This window comes from Copadichromis virginalis, linkage group LG7, assembly GCF_057382275.1.
Source record: "Copadichromis virginalis isolate Kocher_CV1m ecotype Utaka linkage group LG7, C_Virginalis_male_GT1.1, whole genome shotgun sequence".
NCBI lineage: Eukaryota > Metazoa > Chordata > Actinopteri > Cichliformes > Cichlidae > Copadichromis > Copadichromis virginalis.
In genome coordinates, this window is record NC_140624.1 from 9,286,182 (window position 1) to 9,305,544 (window position 19,363).

At 39.2% G+C, this 19,363-nt stretch overlaps 3 protein-coding genes across 3 annotated transcripts; 2 read left to right on the forward strand and 1 right to left on the reverse strand.

The window, feature by feature from the left end:
- Positions 1-3,098: 3,098 nt before the first annotated feature.
- LOC146704429 (dynein light chain roadblock-type 2-like) lies at positions 3,099-7,388 on the reverse strand. Its single transcript, XM_085461576.1, has 5 exons — positions 7,306-7,388; positions 6,463-6,541; positions 4,453-4,620; positions 4,263-4,327; positions 3,099-3,400 (listed from the first exon to the last, which is right to left on the reverse strand). Exons 1-5 carry the CDS (start codon positions 7,306-7,308, stop codon positions 3,350-3,352), a joined length of 366 nt encoding a protein of 121 aa, XP_085317702.1. The 5' UTR covers positions 7,309-7,388; the 3' UTR covers positions 3,099-3,349.
- psmd7 (proteasome 26S subunit, non-ATPase 7) lies at positions 7,384-12,056 on the forward strand. Its single transcript, XM_085461570.1, has 8 exons — positions 7,384-7,528; positions 7,926-8,017; positions 9,328-9,420; positions 9,503-9,600; positions 9,707-9,787; positions 9,900-9,991; positions 10,716-10,914; positions 11,414-12,056. The coding sequence occupies exons 1-8, from the start codon at positions 7,455-7,457 to the stop codon at positions 11,675-11,677; spliced, it is 993 nt and encodes a 330-aa protein (XP_085317696.1). The 5' UTR covers positions 7,384-7,454; the 3' UTR covers positions 11,678-12,056.
- A 468-nt stretch (positions 12,057-12,524) lies between these two features.
- On the forward strand, positions 12,525-19,341 carry hprt1l (hypoxanthine phosphoribosyltransferase 1, like). Its single transcript, XM_085461575.1, has 9 exons — positions 12,525-13,585; positions 13,901-14,007; positions 14,389-14,572; positions 14,771-14,836; positions 14,924-14,941; positions 15,180-15,262; positions 16,083-16,129; positions 17,663-17,739; positions 18,772-19,341. Exons 1-9 carry the CDS (start codon positions 13,568-13,570, stop codon positions 18,817-18,819), a joined length of 648 nt encoding a protein of 215 aa, XP_085317701.1. The 5' UTR covers positions 12,525-13,567; the 3' UTR covers positions 18,820-19,341.
- Positions 19,342-19,363: the final 22 nt, after the last annotated feature.

The window sequence follows — 19,363 nt, forward strand, 5'->3', positions numbered from 1 at the left end:
ATTATGCCGCCTCCTACACTGTGGAGCGTTGAAAACATCTCAGGTGGGATCTGCTTGTCCTGCCAGTAATGTTGGAAACCATCAGGACCCTCAAGGTTCAATTTTTTCTCACCAGAGAATAAAACTTTCTTCCAACTTTCAATGACCCGTGTTTGGTGCACTCTTGCAAAGTCCAAACGGTCAGTTCTGTGGTGTTCAAGGAGACGAGGATGGTGAAATTTTTGGGGGTCTTCCACTTGACTTTTTTGTTCCATAACCCTCAGGACCTTTTAAGAAATTCCAAATGACTGTCTTACTGCTCCCACCTCAGCAGTGATGGCACACTGCGAGAGACCCTGCTTTTGCAGTTCAACAACTTGACCACGTTCCAAAAGGGAAACTTTTTTTGCCTTTGCCATCAGAACGTCATGACAGTGTGAATACCTGACAGAAAATGACAATGAATCCACATTTTTGCACAGATTTGACCTTTTAAAGGCATGTGATCCTAAACTTGCGATCAGCTATAAAACAGCCTGTTTCAGTTTAAGCGTTGTTTTCAATAAACTGCATGCTCAAAAGAATGTTTTGTCTCACTCACATTTCTTCTTGCTGCATATTGAAGCTCTACTTGGAACCTTGTTAAGCTCCAACCATGCAAAATATGATTTTTTGCCATTTTTCAAGTGTTCTTAAACTTTTGATTGTATATAACGTTGGTATTGGTATTACGATTGATATACTTTGTTTCTATCCTCTAAGTTTAGTTTGAGCTCACTTAACTGTGTAACAAATTATTTTTTGGAAATGAAAAACATGTACTATGAATAATGTCTGAACCTTTTTGGTTTGACTATTTTATTTATTGTCTGTAATACATTTAAACAACAGAAGCTGACCCAAAATGCTTTAGACTCAGGACGATCTATATTCCAGGTCTCCAGAAAGTGATATTTTAAAATAAATAAAAAGCTGAAAGGTGTTTTACTTTATTAAGTAATTATTGTGCAATCACTGTGATTTAGTGGTTGTCAAAATGTTGTCATGAACAGTAACTTGAAAAAATCCTAAAACCTGACATGACATGAAGCAGGACAGACAAACCGACACTGACAGAGGACTTAAATACACAGAAGGGTAATGAGAGAAGTGGACACACCTGGGGAAACACAGCTAACGCAAATAAACAAGATGCCACAGGGGAAGTAAAACTAAACAAATTGACCATGAAAACACAAGACTTTCAAAATAAAACAGGAAACATGGAAAGACATGAACTGGGACACGCAAGCTTACACAAGAGACAGCGAGAGGGAGCGAGAGAGGGACACAGAGGAGAGAGACACAAAGGGAACCTACATAGACAAGGAGATAACACGTGACAAACAGAAAAAGACTAATAAACAAGGAGACACGGGTGAATCACAAAGACTAAAACTCACCCAGAGCATCCTGACCAAATGTGTCACAGTCTGGTACATAAATTGCTCTATTGCTGACCGCAAGGCACTGCAGCAGGTGGTGAAAACCACTCAGCGCATCACAGGGACTCCACCTCCTGCCACTGAGGATGTCCACAAGAATAGATGTCTACGCCGAGCAAACATCATTCTCAGGGACTCCTCTCATCCTGCCAAGACACTCTTCCAGCTCCTCCCCTCCAGAAGGCGCTACAGGACCCTTCAGACTAAAACCAGCAGGTTTAGGAACAGCTTCTGTCCCACAGCTGTCACCCTACTGACCTCAGTCCCCTGCTGAACCTTTTCATCCACACTCACTCAGTCCTTCTACACTCCTAGTGACCACGATCATTGCTGTCATTCATTCTCAATATTCACCATATTCTCACATTGGTTACGGCTATAGATTTTAGGACACTGACATACATAGTCTCTGTTATAATGCGTACACTGTTCACTATTATAGTCAGTTCAGAGCGCTACGCTTCCACTACTGTAGATATATTCATAGCACTCTGTAGATCTGTTTGCCACACACTGGTACATCTATGTATGTATTTATGTAGCACATCTGTGTATTTGTTCATAGTACATCTGTATATTTGCCCATCTGTATAGCAATGTAGAACATCTGTATGCTATACAGGCCATCTGTATATCTGTACATATGTATACAACAGTATACATATGTATACACAATGTACATTTGTCTGTAGCTCATCTGTATATTTGGTCTCTCTGTACATAATTCTGTTCATAACTATTACACCATTTATCCTGCCCTTATCTGTATATATCTGTATATTTGTTCTCCACTTAACTTATCTGTATATAATCTGCTCTTATTGCACTTACTGCTCTTGCACTTCTGGTTAGATGCAAACTGTATTTCGTTACCCTGTATTTATACATGTGTAATGGCAATAAAGTTGAATCCTAAACCCTAACTAATAATAACAATACAGGAACTTAACATAAGAAATCAAAAATACAAAATAAACTTAAAATATATTTTGCATTTTGACACTTTATAGGTTAAAAGTATCAGTATTGGTATTGTATTAGCAATAATGGACCTGTATTTACTTGGTATTGTTTTTTTCTGTTTGTTTGTTTGTTTGTTTTTTCATTTTAAAGCATGACATTATTATGTAGTTGTAGGAGTAATTTCTTGAACTAAGCAATCATTGTGGTGTACCAGTTTAAGATGAAAAAATATACATAAAATCAGGCCTTTACTCATGTGTTATTACTGCTCCAGCACAGTATTGACCTAAATGATCAAAAGTGAATACATACTTTAACTCACTGTGCCAGCACCTTCTTTCCTCAGTCTCATTTCTTGAGGATGACAAGAAACAGTGTGGTTCTTGGACAATGACAACTTTGAGAACCTGTTCTTGAAAAATATCAGTGAGCTCATCAAGCGGTACTGTACCAACCTGGACTGTAACTGATTTGCTTTTCCCTTTTATTAATTTGCATGTTTATGGACATCAGCTCGCTTTAATTCTATTCATTCTGACATAAACGTTTCTTCTGCACTTCCAGGTGTTGATCATACACGTGAAGCCCAAAGATCTCAGTCAGGCATACAGAAGTGTACATCTCCCTGGATGAAATCCAAGATGTCAGTGAATGTTAAGTTGCACCAAAACATTTCGAGACGAGTATTAGTTTATTTATCCAAGACATTTAAACGTGTCACCAGTGAACTGAAAAAATAACGCTGTCTTGCCATCTAGTGGTGACAGTGTGCACAGCCTCACAATGTATGTGGTCTTCTTATGATGTGATTAAAAATGGCTTCAAGGACAGACATTGTTATTTTGCCTCCTTCTTTTCTTCTCTCAGCTGAAACATTCATCTCATCCATGTCTTTCAGCGTGCACACATCAATAGCCATCACTTCACTCCTTCTGTAGCCAACCAGGATACTCTAGTCCCAAGGGTGAACCTGTCTGAGGATAAGGAAGAGTCTGATCAGCAGGAGGAAAAAGAGGACGAGGAACAAGATGAATAAAGTATCAGGGCAATGAAGCTGTTTCTGAGACCTACCGGGAGTATGTGGATAGTGAGTCAATGTCAAGATAGTGGAATGTGTGTACATACGTTACCTCAAGGGTAATTTGGATTTGATATGACGGAAACAGTTAAAAAGTGACCCATATAGTGGATATAAAAACAAATTTTTTCATGTAATTGGTTCTCAAAATATTTGATACTGATATGCAATGCTAGGCATACACCGTATTTGACATTTATTGGATTATATAATGATCCAGAGGTGACTTGCATCCAGAGGTTAAGGTGATAAATTCCCTGATTCTGGGAACTAATGTCTAATGAGTTCAAAGAGTCCATTAGAACATTCATCTGGGACAGATGTGTGATACTCTTTGGCATCATTGTTGACCATAACCATGACCGGAAGTTGGAAAATTATGATTTGGAAGAAGACGCTGATACACACGGAGACAATTCAAAGAGTTTGCAGCCTCCACGAGTATGAGGATGGAGCTCATCAATCTGCTGCTCTTCCTTTATGACCTTTTTACAAGCTAATCATTCAAAAAACAAACAAACAAACTGAAAAATAAATCTAAAATTTGCTTTCGTACAATTGTGTGTTGAAAGATGCATTTGTAGCACCTGGTGACAAGGCTATGTGACATAATTTGACCATGGTGCCTGGTTATTTAAAGGCAGAAAAGATAAATAACAACAGAAATATTATTTAAAACATTTTAAAACTTTTCTGTCTTTCTTTCTTTTTCTTTTTGCACTTAGCAGGTGGTGCTGCAACACACCCAACACCCCTACCTCCATGCCCATGGAAACGTCTGGCTCAGGAAGCTTCTGGATGCCTATCACCAGATAGTTGTTCTCTGCAGAGACATAAAAGACAAGCTGAACCATGGAAATGCAGGCAAACAACTGAGCCAAAAGTCAACAACTACATCACAACAACTAAAATCATTAAGTCAACAAACCCTAACTAATTTACACTCACCTGTTACAACAATGATCTCATTGCTCTTGGAGCGGACTCGGAGGGCACTGAGATCATTCTGAGGATCAATATCTCTGACTGCGCTTCTGGCCAATACCACAAGTTGTCGAAGTTGCCCTGCATATTGTAGAGTCATGGACTGATCCAAAGTTGATCTGATGGGAACACCTTAAAAGAAATTCATTCATTCAGAAATTCATCAGACATTCAGACTGTATTTTTAATATTTTCCTGGATAAATATTCTTTTTGGCAGAGGTTTAGTGCTTCCTATTTGAATAGCTGAGAGCATCAGTCATGCACATGTTTGAGCTGTTACTTGTTTACACACACTGATCAGGAATAACTGAGCAAAAGTGATCAAACAGATTAAATTTACAAACATAAAGTCATCTGTCTGACCATTTTCATCAGTTCTTACATGGTGCTTTCAGTTCCCTCCTCCCTGGATATGTCTTCTCTCTCTGTTTCACACTATCCTGTGGGACTCTTGCCCACACACTCTAACTTTGAGGCCCTCTCACTCCCTCTCTTATTCTCTAGTGAATTTTGAATGTCACAGTTACAGATGTATGTGACAGCTCAGGTGGAGCGCAGGATTCATCCAGAGGAGAGCTGCTTTATTATTATTTATTATTATTATTCCACGGTGTAAACCTGGACTCTAACACTTGATCTAAGCACACATTTTTTCTTCTTCTGTATGCCATGTGAGGTTATGTATTTTTTTAAATTACTACTAAATACTGTAACATTCAGACATTAATCTGCTCTCATTTTTTTAGTCATTTTTTCTCTCAACTGTTGCATTTTCACAGATATTTAAATGTTCTATATTACAGATCTGAGAGAAGGAGAAAAACAAACTACATAAAAATGATCTTTGGTGTTGCAGAGCTTTATGACTGCATAATTTGACAAAAAATCTTAAACACTGCAAATCTATTATTTAAAAAAAATATCTCAGTTGCCTAATGCATCTTGTACCGTGGCTTCGCTGTAGTTCTCTGAAAGGGAAACCAAATACAAATGAACTACAATAATAACTGTGTCCATGGGCCAGATTTATTAATGCTCTCCTCTAGAGCACAACTATCTTTTGGCATTAAAAAGCAGCTGTTGGGATTTAATGAAGAGGCACGGTATCGGTTATGGTACTGAAAGCAGTTTAACAGTAAATTTAACATAGTAAAAGGTGACATTATATTGTTTTGGGGGTTTGTGACAGTTAGAGTGCTCAGTTATTTGAAATGAGAAGGCTAAATGTTATCAGAGAGTGTGTAATTTTAAATGGAAATAGACTGGTACTTACACGGCATTTTTCTACTTTAACTGAGCACTGAAAGTGCTTTGTGGCGGGTGGATGACTCAAAGCTGTGAGCACAGCACTCTGTCCTATAACACTTCATTCTGTCCTCATGTAGAATGTTTAGAGCTGAGTCCCTTTCTGGTCCTCTGTAGTAATAGTATTTTACTGAAACTGAGCAAAACTGAGCTGCATTTCAGCTTTTTAACTGCATTTCTGCACAGAGATCAATACAAAATGAAAACATCTCTTCACACCTTTTTTCAGCAGTGTGTACACAGAGCGATTTGGATCGTTCTTCACGCACATGCTCACGTTCTAATGGCAAACAGTGTTGGTGTAAGAAAACGTGTTAACCATGCAGTTACACTGTGTTGTTTTTGTTAGGCAATAACTTGCTCCTTTGTAATCCTTCATGGAGCCACTAATCTGTGCTGCTCTTGCTAGTTATTTACTGAAATGAACTGTCGATAGCTATCAGCTACAAAACTAACACCGTGCCTCTTCGGAAAACCCCAACAGTAACTTTTTGACACCAAAAGAGGGTTTTAAGCTGCCGCAGACCATTATTTTTGTCTTTTACCTTAATTAACTTTCTTCCATTTCAACTAATTATAACAGCCATGAATATTTTATTTCCTCTGTGAAAAAAAGCGACAGAGCATCATTCTGAGCAGTACTGCTCTGCTTTTTGGTGTTGCTTACCATCTGGATCGACGACTAGCGTTCCAATAACACCTTTAGTGGCTTCAATCCTCTTCATTTGTGCCTCAACTTCCTCACCCTGCTCAACCAAAAACATGATCAGGCGCACGTTTACATAAAAAATGTGGCTTTTCCAGAACTGATAAAACTGTAATCAACCTGATGGTTGAGGGATTTCGTGTCCCATTTAAAGTTAGAAAATGTTAAATATATTCTAAAAGAAAAAAAAAAGGCATTTTTATTAATGTATGTGGCCTATTTACACCCTGCTTCTCGACTGTTAGTGCGATAACAAATTGGAATGATTTATAACAATGTCTTACAAGTATAAGTGGCAGCAGGCATACTCAAGTAATGGGAGTAAAGTCACCCCCATTTGACTTTACTTACTTATCGGAAGTGTCATTCATTTTCAGATACTAAGTGTAGCTTGCTAGAATCAAATGACAGAACAAATACTAAGGCTTTCTGTCTTATATAGTTCATAATCCATCGTGATTGTGTGATTAGTTTCGTATAATATTACTGAAATGTAGTAAAGAGAAAATAAAAATATAACATAGTAAATGAACACAAAATTAAATATAAAGCCAAGACTCCTACTTTGAGTGGTTATTTGATAGTGGTTTGTATCATTTCGGGTTGTAAACCTGTTATAATACTTGTATCCCCTTAAAAAGAACGGTAGCTGATAAGTACTGGCAGGTTGATGTATTGTTCACCTTGTTTGGTAAACATAAACATAATTAAAGTTATCATTATGTAGGCTTCTGCTGTTGTGATTTGACGCTATATAAATAAAACTGAATTGAATTGAATTAAAAGTTGTTCATAAAGTCGTACCATTTCGTCGGCCTTCTTGCTCTTTTTGTGCGTCTCTACGGTCTCTCTGTTGCCAAGAGAAACGGAAGAGACGTCAGGAGCGAGCGGAAGTGTAGCGTAGCCGTCATTGTGTGGAGGTGTGTTGTGTTCTGTTTATCCTGCCTGCGAAAATGCCGGAGTTAGCGGTGGAAAATGTGGTCGTTCACCCCCTTGTGTTGCTCAGCGTGGTGGATCATTTCAACAGGTCAGTGAGATCTGTATTTAAGTTCCGTCTTATTATCAATATTGGACTCCAAAGTGTCCTGAAGTGTGACGCCGCAGCTAGGCTAAGCTAAGGTTAGCCATGCTGAGTCAGAGTGCCGTTAGCTAGTTAGCTTCTTAAAGTGTCAATGTACTGTATGAGCTGTTAATGAATCCTTAAAACAATGTTATTCATTAGCATTTCTACAAACTAATCCACGTACCCGAACAGTTTGATCTGGTGTCATTAAACATGACGGAGCTGTGCACTGACTCTAGCTTAGCTTACAGGTTAGCTAACGAGTCAGACTGTATGGGCTCCATTGATTACATTTTTACAGAAATCTGTGACGATAACAGCTTCCTCTGCTCGTTTCTTTTTTAAATTCTTGAATCTACAGGATAGGAAAAGTGGGAAATCAGAAACGAGTGGTCGGTGTCCTCCTGGGGTCATGGCAGAAAAAAGTTCTGGACGTCTCAAATAGTTTTGCAGGTAAAGTACATCCTCAGACATCTTTTCACCTTAAAATACTTAAGCCAAGCATTTACACTGTCCATTTCCACTGTAATATGTTTATATCTTTAGAAAATATATGTTCACGGAATGTGTTTTAGTTAGAACAGTCAGAAACGGACACGTTATGACTCCAGTGCCTGTGTTAGGTTCTTGATTATCTTATTCCCACATATCTTTTAACTTTGTCTACCAAGTCCAGCAGCATCTCACAGTCTGTGATTTCTGCTTTATTTTATTTTCTTGCATTTAATAACCATTAAACATCTTTGTCATTTGAAGTAAAGAAATCTCTGGTATTCTGTTTCTGACCTTTGCTTTTCAACCTCTTTTTGACACAAGCATGTCCACTAAACATATGGGTGACCAACCTGATTCATTTTCTGCCATGTTAATATAGACAAATGCTGTTTCTAAAGCAGTGATAAAACATTTGTTCAAACACTTATGTTTGTTTTTATTTTAAAGCTTGGAATCATTTTTATGAAGTTGTATGTGCCTGGACATGGCGCAGTGCGTTCATAACAGCCAGTTTTTACCCAGATTGTCCTGACAACACATCATCACTACCTTTAAGGGCTCAGTACACTGGTCACGTTGGTGACTTCATGTGCTATCGGTAGCGTCAGCACACAGCCGGTGTATAATTTAGCCGGTGCAGTGTTCTTCTGAATAATTGATCAGACAAAATCTCCACATCAGCGCTGATATAGGAGGAAGAGAAGTCAAAAGCAAAAATAAAGCATTTTTCCACAAAGTCTCATCTTTTCAGACTAATGCAACATCTCCCTTTGTATAAGCTGTGAATCTCTTTTGTAGTGATATAGCATTAAAACAGTGGTCAAAACTGACAGTTACACACTTGTGTCTTCAACACAAGTCTGCAGTGGCACAACACACCAGATTACAAAAATTGAGAGGTGCACAGCTGGCAGAAACAGACTTGCGACAGCAGATGTGACATCAGTTTATATTCAGCTTTGCTATACAGTGGATATAATGGGGTCTTCACACCTACAAATCCCTATATGCTCTTGCTCCCCAGTATTTATCTGACATTCTCCTCCCCTGCGCCATATCCTTATTCATTTAATTATTATTTTTCTTTGTTCTAACTATTAAGCGATTACAGGACACCAGTGTAAAAATAAGTGATGTACCAGTTTAAGAAGATCTATTAAGTCAGGGTTGTCTCATGTCTCATTACTTCCTGCTACAGCACAGAATATGTATTCTGAGCCAGTTTTTAAACACACTCTCAAGTTGTTTTTGTTTTTTTTCCTCCCCAGTGCCATTTGATGAGGATGACAGGGATGACTCAGTTTGGTTCCTGGACCATGACTACTTGGAGAACATGTATGGCATGTTCAAGAAAGTTAATGGTAAAAGCAGTGCTTCTGTCTCTTAAATTTGTATGTTTTTAATGTTAGTGTGTCATTCATACATTTGCGTTCACTTTTTCAGCCAGAGAACGAATAGTTGGCTGGTACCACACAGGACCCAAATTACACAAGAATGACATTGCCATCAATGAGCTCATCAAGCGGTACTGTACCAATTCGGTAAGTAACTGATTTGCTTTTTCCTTGTATTAATGTGCATGTTTGTGGACATCAGCTCGCTTTAATTCTAATCATTCTGACATAAACGTTTGTTCTACACTTCCAGGTGTTGGTCATCATAGACGTAAAGCCCAAAGATCTCGGTCTGCCCACAGAAGCATACATCTCTGTGGAGGAAATCCATGATGTAAGTGATCGCTAAGGGGCAACAAAAGTTGGAACAAGTACTTTGTTTAGTTGTTTTTCCTCAGATCAGATTAAAAAAATCTTAATTCATATGGATAATTCCTTCTTTCTAGGATGGCACTCCTACGTCCAAGACATTTGAACATGTCACCAGTGAGATTGGAGCTGAGGAAGCAGAAGAAGTGGGAGTGGAGCACCTGCTGAGGTACTGAACAAACATTTGAATTTAAACACATTAATGCTACACTGTTAGTGGAATAGAAATTTCAATAAACAAACAATAAGTGGTATAACAGTACAGAGCATCAACTGTGCATTGCTAGGGCTGCATGATTATGGCAAATTTTATCACAATTATTTTGATTGGTGTTGAGATAAAAATTGATTTTAGTGACAAAAATGTTTTAATTAGACTTTGATATAAACATAACTATGCTTTCATGTTCCTGCTGATGTAAAAATCTCTGTATCAACATAACATTCATCCTCGTTCGCCTAAATTGCACCTCTCAGAAGAAGAAAAATAGAAATAAAGAAATTGGACCAAAATTTAACACACAATTAAATTAACCGGGCACTGCGTTCACTTTTACACTGTGCTTCATTTCTTTTAATTAAAACGTTTTTGCCAACATATAACATTTTTATTCAGCTGGCTTAAATGCATAAAAGGCAAAATATAAAATCCTTTGTAACTGCATGGATGTGAAGTGACAAAGTTCTCATGAGTTGTGATATACCTCTTCATGTCCCATGCAATATTTAGTTGTTCTTGTCAGAGGGAATAACATATCTTTTGTCCACTGTGCTGATCAATTTCTTGCAGTCTTTGTTACTCACTGTCTTTAGTGAACATGCGCCTCTGACCAAGTGTAATGTGGTTGTGCTGAGGATACATCACATTAGCAACCACTGCATTGTCTCTACAGAGACATCAAAGATACAACGGTGGGCACACTATCACAACGCATCACAAACCAGGTTCACGGCCTAAAGGGACTCAACTCTAAGCTGTTGGACATCCGCTCTTACCTAGAGAGGGTGGCTGCTGGCAAACTTCCCATCAACCACCAGATCATCTACCAGCTGCAGGATGTTTTCAACCTGCTGCCTGATGTAAATCTACTGGTAAGTTGTTTATGTTTGAGGTCTGTTTACTTTATTTTTAATCTGGCAGCTTTTTAAGTGCAAGAGATTATAAAACACGTATAGCTGTATGCTACTTTGGGAATTTCATGTTTGCACTAAATTAAAGATGTGGCTGTTACCTTTTTTTTTCTTTTCTTTTCATTAAATTTTTACAAATACTTTAATAATCAATGCAGAAACGTAATAAGGAAAACTGTGTTTAGTGTGATAGTGTTTTTAAACAAAACTCAAAAATGAACTGGCATTTTCAATATCGTGATAAAATATTCATATGCCTTACTAATGTGTTTTTAATTGCTGTGATAAACAAAACCTTTGGTGTGAATATGAGCTCTGTGTGTGTTTGGGGGGGGGGTCTTATCGTAAAAATCTGTGGTCAAATACTGCATCAAATAGCAATATTAAATGTCTTTTATTATACATAATAAACTACTAAGATGTTTGCTGGGATAATATGTAAGTTTTTTTTATTTTGCAGGAGTTCACAAAAGCCTTTTACCTAAAGACCAATGACCAGATGTTGGTGGTCTACTTGGCCTCGCTCATACGCTCTGTGGTGGCTCTGCACAACCTGATCAACAACAAGATTTCCAACCGAGATGCAGAAAAGAAGGAAGGACAGGAAAAGGAGGAAGGCAAGAAAGAGAAGAAGGATGACAAAGAGAAAAAAGATGACAAGGAGAAAGAAAAAGAGAAGGAGAAAGCAGACGGTGCCAAGAAAGATGAGAAGAAGAAAAAATAGTGAGCATTCTTCCTCTGCGGTCCTCTCTCAAATCACACCGCCATCTTCTGGATGGTGCTCTACTTTGTGTCCACAGGCACAGCTCTGTATGTGGGTCTCGGGCTAAAAGTAGGACTCTATATGGGGAACGGTGTCATTTGAGATTTGGTCTCATGGTCACAAACGGCACTCTCAAAGACTTGTTATCCTACAGAGATGATGTTGTTTGCTCGTCGGTGTTGGCCAGTGTGAGAACATGCTGTGTCCTGTTTTCATAGTTGCCATAGCCTCGATGTTGCAAACACCCGGTGTTGCTTTTTTTCTTTTCTTTTTTTTTTTTTTTTGTATGTTCGAGGAAATGTTTCTGTATCACTCATTAAACTTGGATCATATTATAAGATGATTGTTCTGATTCTGTCTTTACATTTTTACACATTGTTTATCCTTAATATTTAAAAGCAGACATGTGGTAAAGTCACTGTTATAATTTTAGAATTGTGACTCCACTTATTATTATGGAAGGGGAAGTTGAGTTGGAGAAATGGTAAATGGCCTGTATTTGTATAGCGCTTTCTAGTCCCTAAGGACCCCAAAGCGCTTTACACAACCTGTCATCCACCCATTCACACACTGGTGATGGCAAGCTACAATGTAGCCACAGCCACCCTGGGGCGCACTGACAGAGGCGAGGCTGCCGGACACTGGCGCCACCGGGCCCTCTGACCACCACCAGTAGGCAACGGGTGAAGTGTCTTGCCCAAGGACACAACGACCGAGACTGTCCAAGCCGGGGCTCGAACCGGCAACCTTCCGATTACAAGGCGAACTCCCAACTCTTGAGCCACGATCGCCCCCCTTGGAGAAAAACAAATGTGCAAGTGCTTACGCTGTGTGTGTTTGTGTAAACTGGTAGGGCAGTTTTAACTTGACAAATTGCCAACTGTCAACTGATTATAGCTGACTTGTTTTAAAGCGATACTACATAAATACAGCAAAACTAAGCTTTAATTTAAATACTTAAGGCAAGAAAGCCAGGGGAATAATGTTCCCCTGTAGAGAAACTGTTATTAATAGAGCATAATGGGAAAAGAAAATACTTTAGATCTTTTAGAAATTGCACACAATTTGTTTTCACATTTGAAGCTCATCAAGCAGATGATGCAAAGCAATGTCCTCAGCAAAGGTTCTGACTAGTCTGAAAGACACAGCTAGCACCTTAATGAGTAATAACCCAGTGAATTGCCTGTTTCAGTATAACTTTTTCACACTTATTCTTTCATACACAAGTTTTGCATTAGTAAAGAATAAAAACACTTTAATTACAACTGTGATAATCATTTAACATTTCTGATTTTTTTAAATTTGAATTAAGCTACAGGAAACATTTCTAGCACATATTGTCAAATTAAAAGCGGTTTAATTAATGTATTGGGCTTGTCTGTGAAATCATTGCGGAGCACAGATGCGTGATAAACGCTCGCGCACAGCTCTTTGATGAGGAGGAGCCGTCACCTGGCATGTTTTTGTTTTTTTTAAACTGCGTCATCTGCAGCCTCTCCCCAGCGCTGGAAGTTTCTCGCTCTTTCACTTACCAAAATATACGAGTAGGAGTAACACCACCATAGCGCGTTTAAGCCCTGGTTGTGTGGGACAAATCAGATTATCGGAAAGACAAACTGGATTCTGACGTAAAGGGCTTAAAACCCGGCGGAGGAGCGTCGCGTGTGCCGCTCCAGCTCACAAGCAGTCCGTAAAAAAAAAAAAAAAAAAGGAAAAGAGGAGAGCCGCTCGTGCAGCCTCCTGTCATCAAACCTCCACACACCCCTCCTCTTCCCCGTCTCTCAGGACCTGAGCATGACTGTTCAGATTTTTCGCTGCGACTGAACGGATCGGACGGCCGCCGGGGGTGTCATGGCTTCCTATCTGCAGGTGAGGCTGCCAGCTGCCGTCCTCTCTCCGGGCTGGGGTGTTTCGTACTTGTCGGGGTGTGGTTGTGCGCGGGGCACGGTAGGCCCTTTTAAATAGAAGGGAGGAGGCACGAGCTTTTCCCTCGCAATCTAAGCTGTCATGCCTTTTTACCTTACCGCCACCCTACCACTAATTCGCCCAGTAAATTGGGTAAACAGGTGGTTGAGAGGCTCGGTGTTGCCGGGGGTGGGGGGGCTTCACTTTGATTTAACGCATCTTTGGCGCACATTATCTGTCAGTGCCAAATAGTTTGCGCATTTCAATTTATGGTTCCAGATAGCTGATGATGAGAAAGGCCACGACCTGGACCTTTTCTGTGTTCCCAGACATTATGAGAACGATTTGGACAAGGTGATTATCCCACATGGACTCATCATGGACAGGTAAAGTGATTTGTCACCTCTCTGGCTGGGTTTTTTGTTTTGTTTGTTTTGTTTTGGGGGGGTTGGGGTTCACAGCAGACATCTTTGTTGCACAGGTGTACTGATGATGGGAAACTGCTGCAATCGTGAGGTACTTAGTGGAGCGGACTCGTGTTTTCAGAATGTGTGCTATGAAAAACAGGTGTGCACTATACAAAATACTGCTAGCCACAACCAGGGGTGGATTTGTATGTGGGTTTGAGGGCATATGAAGACTCAATGCCAGTAGTGCTAAAGTGCAAAATCACTTAAAGGATATTCTCCCCATCATTTAAGAACTAGGCGTCATTATGATTTACAGTGCTGTCACTGTTTCTCTCTCCCACCTCCTCTTTGATGCAGGACAGAGCGCCTGGCCCGCGACATCATTCGAGACATGGGGGGACACCACATTGTAGCTCTGTGTGTGCTGAAAGGCGGCTACAAGTTTTTTGCAGACCTCCTCGACTACATTAAATCACTGAACCAGAACAGTGATAAATCAGTCCCGCTGACAGTGGATTTCATTAGGGTGAAGAGCTACTGCGTAAGCCGCCTTTCTCATTTCATGGATGTGAGCGGAGGGAAATGGAGTTGGCAGAAGTACAAATGAGAGCATTCTTGTTAAAAATCGCTGCAGTGCAGAGGCATTTTGGAAAAGTAGACTTTTTTTTTTTTTGATAAAATCTTTCATTATGAGGGAGTTTGAGCTTATGGATACTGTCTCATTTTTGTGCCCCCCCAGAATGATAAGTCAACTAACAATGTTAAAGTCATTGGAGGGGATGAGCTGTCCAATCTCGCAGGCAAGGTTAGTCTTTCTGTCACAGAGAAATGCTGCTGTCTTCTTCATAGAGGTTTAAATTATTAACTTTGCTTCTGGTTTTTTGCTCCGCAGAATGTTTTGATTGTTGAGGTAAGCTCTTGTTATTATCATTCAGGTGGCTGAATGATGAATGAATCATCTAAAACATGATCTCTATTATTAGGGTTAAATAAAACATTAAATACTCATATTTTATTACTGCTACTGTAGTGGTTTTAAATTACAGTTATGTTTGCTTGCTTTTAACATTAAATATCAGACATGATATCTGATAGATGCTTATTTGTGCTTACATCTCTAATTCGACCACTTCCGGCCTTGTTGAAAGGATATTGTGGAGACAGGAAGGACGATGGAAACACTACTTTCTCTACTGAGTGAATGTAATCCTAAGATGGTTAAAGTTGTAAGGTAGGCACCCTCAGATGCTGTTTATAGTGCATGAGACTGAATTACAGACCTCCACAGTAACTGGCTGGTATGTCTTCAGAGAGACAAAATGCATCTAACTAACGGGTACTCTCCTTTAGGACTGTATTAGAGATGTGATGTGACGGAAGGATGGAGCAGCTTAAGAGTTAATCTGCAGTTCTATTAACTGCACTGTGGAGGCAGAGGCCATTTCTCTGATGTATTCCTGATAGCAGGTTAAAACAGGAAAAGTGCTCAGCCGATACAGTTCCCCTCTGTTTGCACCACTTACAGTAGTTTGGGAGGGACATCTCTGTGGCTTTGATGTGTGCCGTGTAATAGTCTCCTATCAGTTTTTTGTCATACCCATTTAAATAGAATTATAGACTTTTAAGGGGTAGTTTACCACAGGAAAAAATAAAACTCCTCCCACTTGAGTGTGATTTCGAACCATGTGATTATTTTCTGTTCCCCCTGAGGTTTTGCAATATCTACCACTGAAATGTCTTTCGAGCACACTGCAGCTGAACAGACACTTTTACAATCCACAAGCGTCTATTTTTTTCAGTTAGAATTGTCATTTTCTAGAATCTACCACAGTAAAAAATTTATTTTGTGAAATAGGATTCCCCAGTTTTGTCTGTACATGGGTCCATAAGCTAAAAAAAAAAAAAGTTTAATCTTGGACTGCAAATAGCCATCTATGGGTGGATGTAACAGGGCAGTGAAAGATGTAAAACGTGACCTGAACAGTCTTTGTTTTGATGACAGCTTTTTGTCTTTGACTTCCTCATAAAGCTTTCCGCATTTATCATTCTAGTCTCCTGGTGAAGAGGACCCCAAGAAGTTCAGGATATAGACCAGACTGTGAGAACCTCTTATTTTTCTTCTACATTCTCTGTGTAGTGACGAATGGTATGGCTCAATTTGTGACTTTCAGTCATTTGCGACTCTTCGAAGACCCAGTGAAAATTTTAATAAAGCAGGATTATAATTAATCTCAGGGAAATCTACTCTAAATGTAGCCGAGCCTGGCACTTATGTACTAATGCAAGCCTTATAACCCCCTGCTCACACCATCTATGATTATGTAATGCTTTTAGGTTTGAGTTGGGTAATCTCTTTAAGATCGTCCCTCAAGGACAGCTGTTACTGTAAGTGTTTTGACTTTCCGCTGAGACCATAAAAGAGCAGTGACTGCTTGTTTATGTCAGAGCCAGTTTGTTGCTTGTTTTCTTCCAGTGGTCTTAAAAGTAGCTTCTGGTTTCTCTTATTTATAACCCCTTGTATCAGTGATATTACATAGGGAGATTTCCTCTTCTCACAGCTCCTAATGCTCCTATCACTGCAGCCACTTTAGACTTTACCTTTCCCATCTGCTCCAGTTGTTTCTTCTGCCCTTGCTAGTTCTCTATTTTTTGTGTTTCTTCTTAGTTGCTGTCGGCTGAGATCCCCACATCTATCACAGATGCACTTTGTTAACCACCACTATGTCTGGTTGGTTAGTCAGCAGCTGCTTGTCTGTCTAGAAGTCAAGCTCTGATAGGTCCTTGTTGTTATACTGCTATGATCAGAACTCTCCTCTAAGCCATCCTTTTCTATCCACTGGTAGTATTTCTTAATGCCAGCTCCTTCCTCTATCCGTTGATGGTACATTCCAGGAACAGATTCCCATAGGGGTTTGGTCATCCATGATAGTTCCTCGTCCTGTTCCCCAAGTATCCTCAGTTGTCTGAGGTATTCTTGGCACTCACTAATCCTCTCCGTTCCTTTTTTCTGTTGCTCATAAACCCTCAGGGTGCTAGACTTCAGGTAGAGAGCTCCGTGCATTGTGAGGAGTTTTGGTGTCTTGACATGAGTGCCATCTCTCTCCTCCTGTGGTCAGCTTATTATTCAAACTGGGTATCTGATGATCGATAGGGCACAGACATTGATGGCTTGGATCTTATTCCTTCTGTTCAGCTAGCTTCTTAGAACCTACAATACCTTTTGGAGGTATATGGCTGTGGCTGATCTTTGTGCGACTTTGTCATGGTTCTCGTTGGCCTGTGGGATATACAGGTACTTATAGTTGTTCTATATATCTGCTATTTTATCTTCTGGCAACTGCACCCCTTCATATCCATCGTATCAGCTCTTAATGATGAGCTGGCTTAGAGGGTTGAGGCCTATGCAGAACAGCAGCGGGGACACTTTGGTATATTCTGCATTTGATGGCAACTTAAGTGATTGCCTTCGATTTTGTTTCCTGTGTTGTGTTCCACAGACCCACTGACTTCCTGATGAAGGTTATTAGTATACTATTAGCTTTGTACAGTGCCAACCACTCCAGTATCCATGTGATTTTACTTATATAATATAAATACATATTATAATGTTTGTTTGTTTGTTTTCCCCCAGACATCGGTTTTGAGGTACCGGATGCCTTTCTGGTTGGCTATGCTTTGGATTACAACGAGTACTTCAGAGATCTCAGTGTAAGTGTTTTTTGGAAGTTGATTACTCAAGGTCTCCTATTATAAAGGTGATTTTTAACACAGATTTAGCTGGTTTGGATCACTGCAACATTCACTGGAGATAGCTGTGGTTCTAATAATCGCTGGCAAGCTGGTATAATACTGGACCCTGATTTGCCCCCATGCATCCATTGGCATGCAAGTTTGTGAATGTGTGTGATAGGGTGAATGGTGCGTGTAGTTAAAAAGTGCTTTGAGTGCTCAGAGTAGAAAACCAAAGTGCACAAGTGCCAAACCATTCTATTTACAGAGGTGTGGAAAATGTTAGATGTTTTTACATGCTCACAAGAACAAGTGCACCTGAGATACTGAATGAGTAATTGGCTTGATATTTCACAAATTATCTGTCTGCCCTAAGATGAAATTATTTTAGATATTATTGCTTTTACATGGTTGTTTTGAGGACCCATCTAATATGAATTATCAGGATTTATCCTGCATTAAAAACTGATTTTGACCTTCACTGAAAGGAAAATTTTTTTTTTTTTTCTCTAAATGGTCTAAGTGGGATTACATTTTCTTTAGCTTAGTTTGAGTGCACTAGTTGTGCCATAACAATATGTGGACCAGTTATGCTTACATACATAGTCACCCACCAGAGTCCCAATTTTAACCTAATCATGACATTATTTAGGCAGACTGTTGATGTTAATTTTAGTCACTTTATCCTCAAATCTTCAAAGTGGAAAAGTATATTTATAGTGTTTTGTATAGTTACAGGATTGGGCAACAAATGATTTTATATATGGTTGTGTAGTGTTGTATTAAAATGTTAAGGTATTTCTGAAAATAACTTGGCCTTAAATATTTGCTGCAGTAGGAATAAAAGAGGTGTAAAAAAAAAAAAAAAAGGCAACTGCAGTTTCAGGGTCCTGATGTTCTGCCTGCTTACGCACCATGAGGCTGCCATGTTTGGTGTCACTGGTTTTTAGTGAAACCAGTGTTATAATATTCAGCATTTCTGTTGATGTTTTTTCCTCTTCTTTTCCTCAGCACATCTGTATACTGAATGACCAAGCAAAGGAGAAGTACAAAGTGTGAGCAGATGAAGTGCTGCAGAGGCCGATGTCTGAATCGCTGAAGACTTGGACCACTGTGACGAGCCTCGTTAGCTTTGCTGTGTTTTGAAACGTATTTATTTTTCTATATGCGAATCCACAAAAAGTGACTTGTGGGTTGTAACTAACTTTAAGAACATTTCTTTCCCCCCTTATAAGTGGGATTAATTCTGTATATTATCAATATTTTGGTTGTCAATTTATTGAATTTATGTTAAGACTGAAGGTGTAAATAACAGTTTTGAATAGAAGTGGAGATAAAAAAAATGTAATTAATTTGCTCTTATGGAAGTACACACATCTCAGGCTACTGCTTTATTTTCAGTGAGCTGTCAGATTATTTGTAGCCTTCGAATGTTTGAATGTTTCAGTTTGGATTTATACTGAAGACATATCCTCTCATTATGCCATAAAATGACTTGTCATGTACTGTATGTTTTGATTCATGTCCAATGTTTTCACCAAGGATCTCTTTACAGCAATACAAATCCCAGTGAAACCTCGAGTCTGTTTTCTATTTTCCCAGA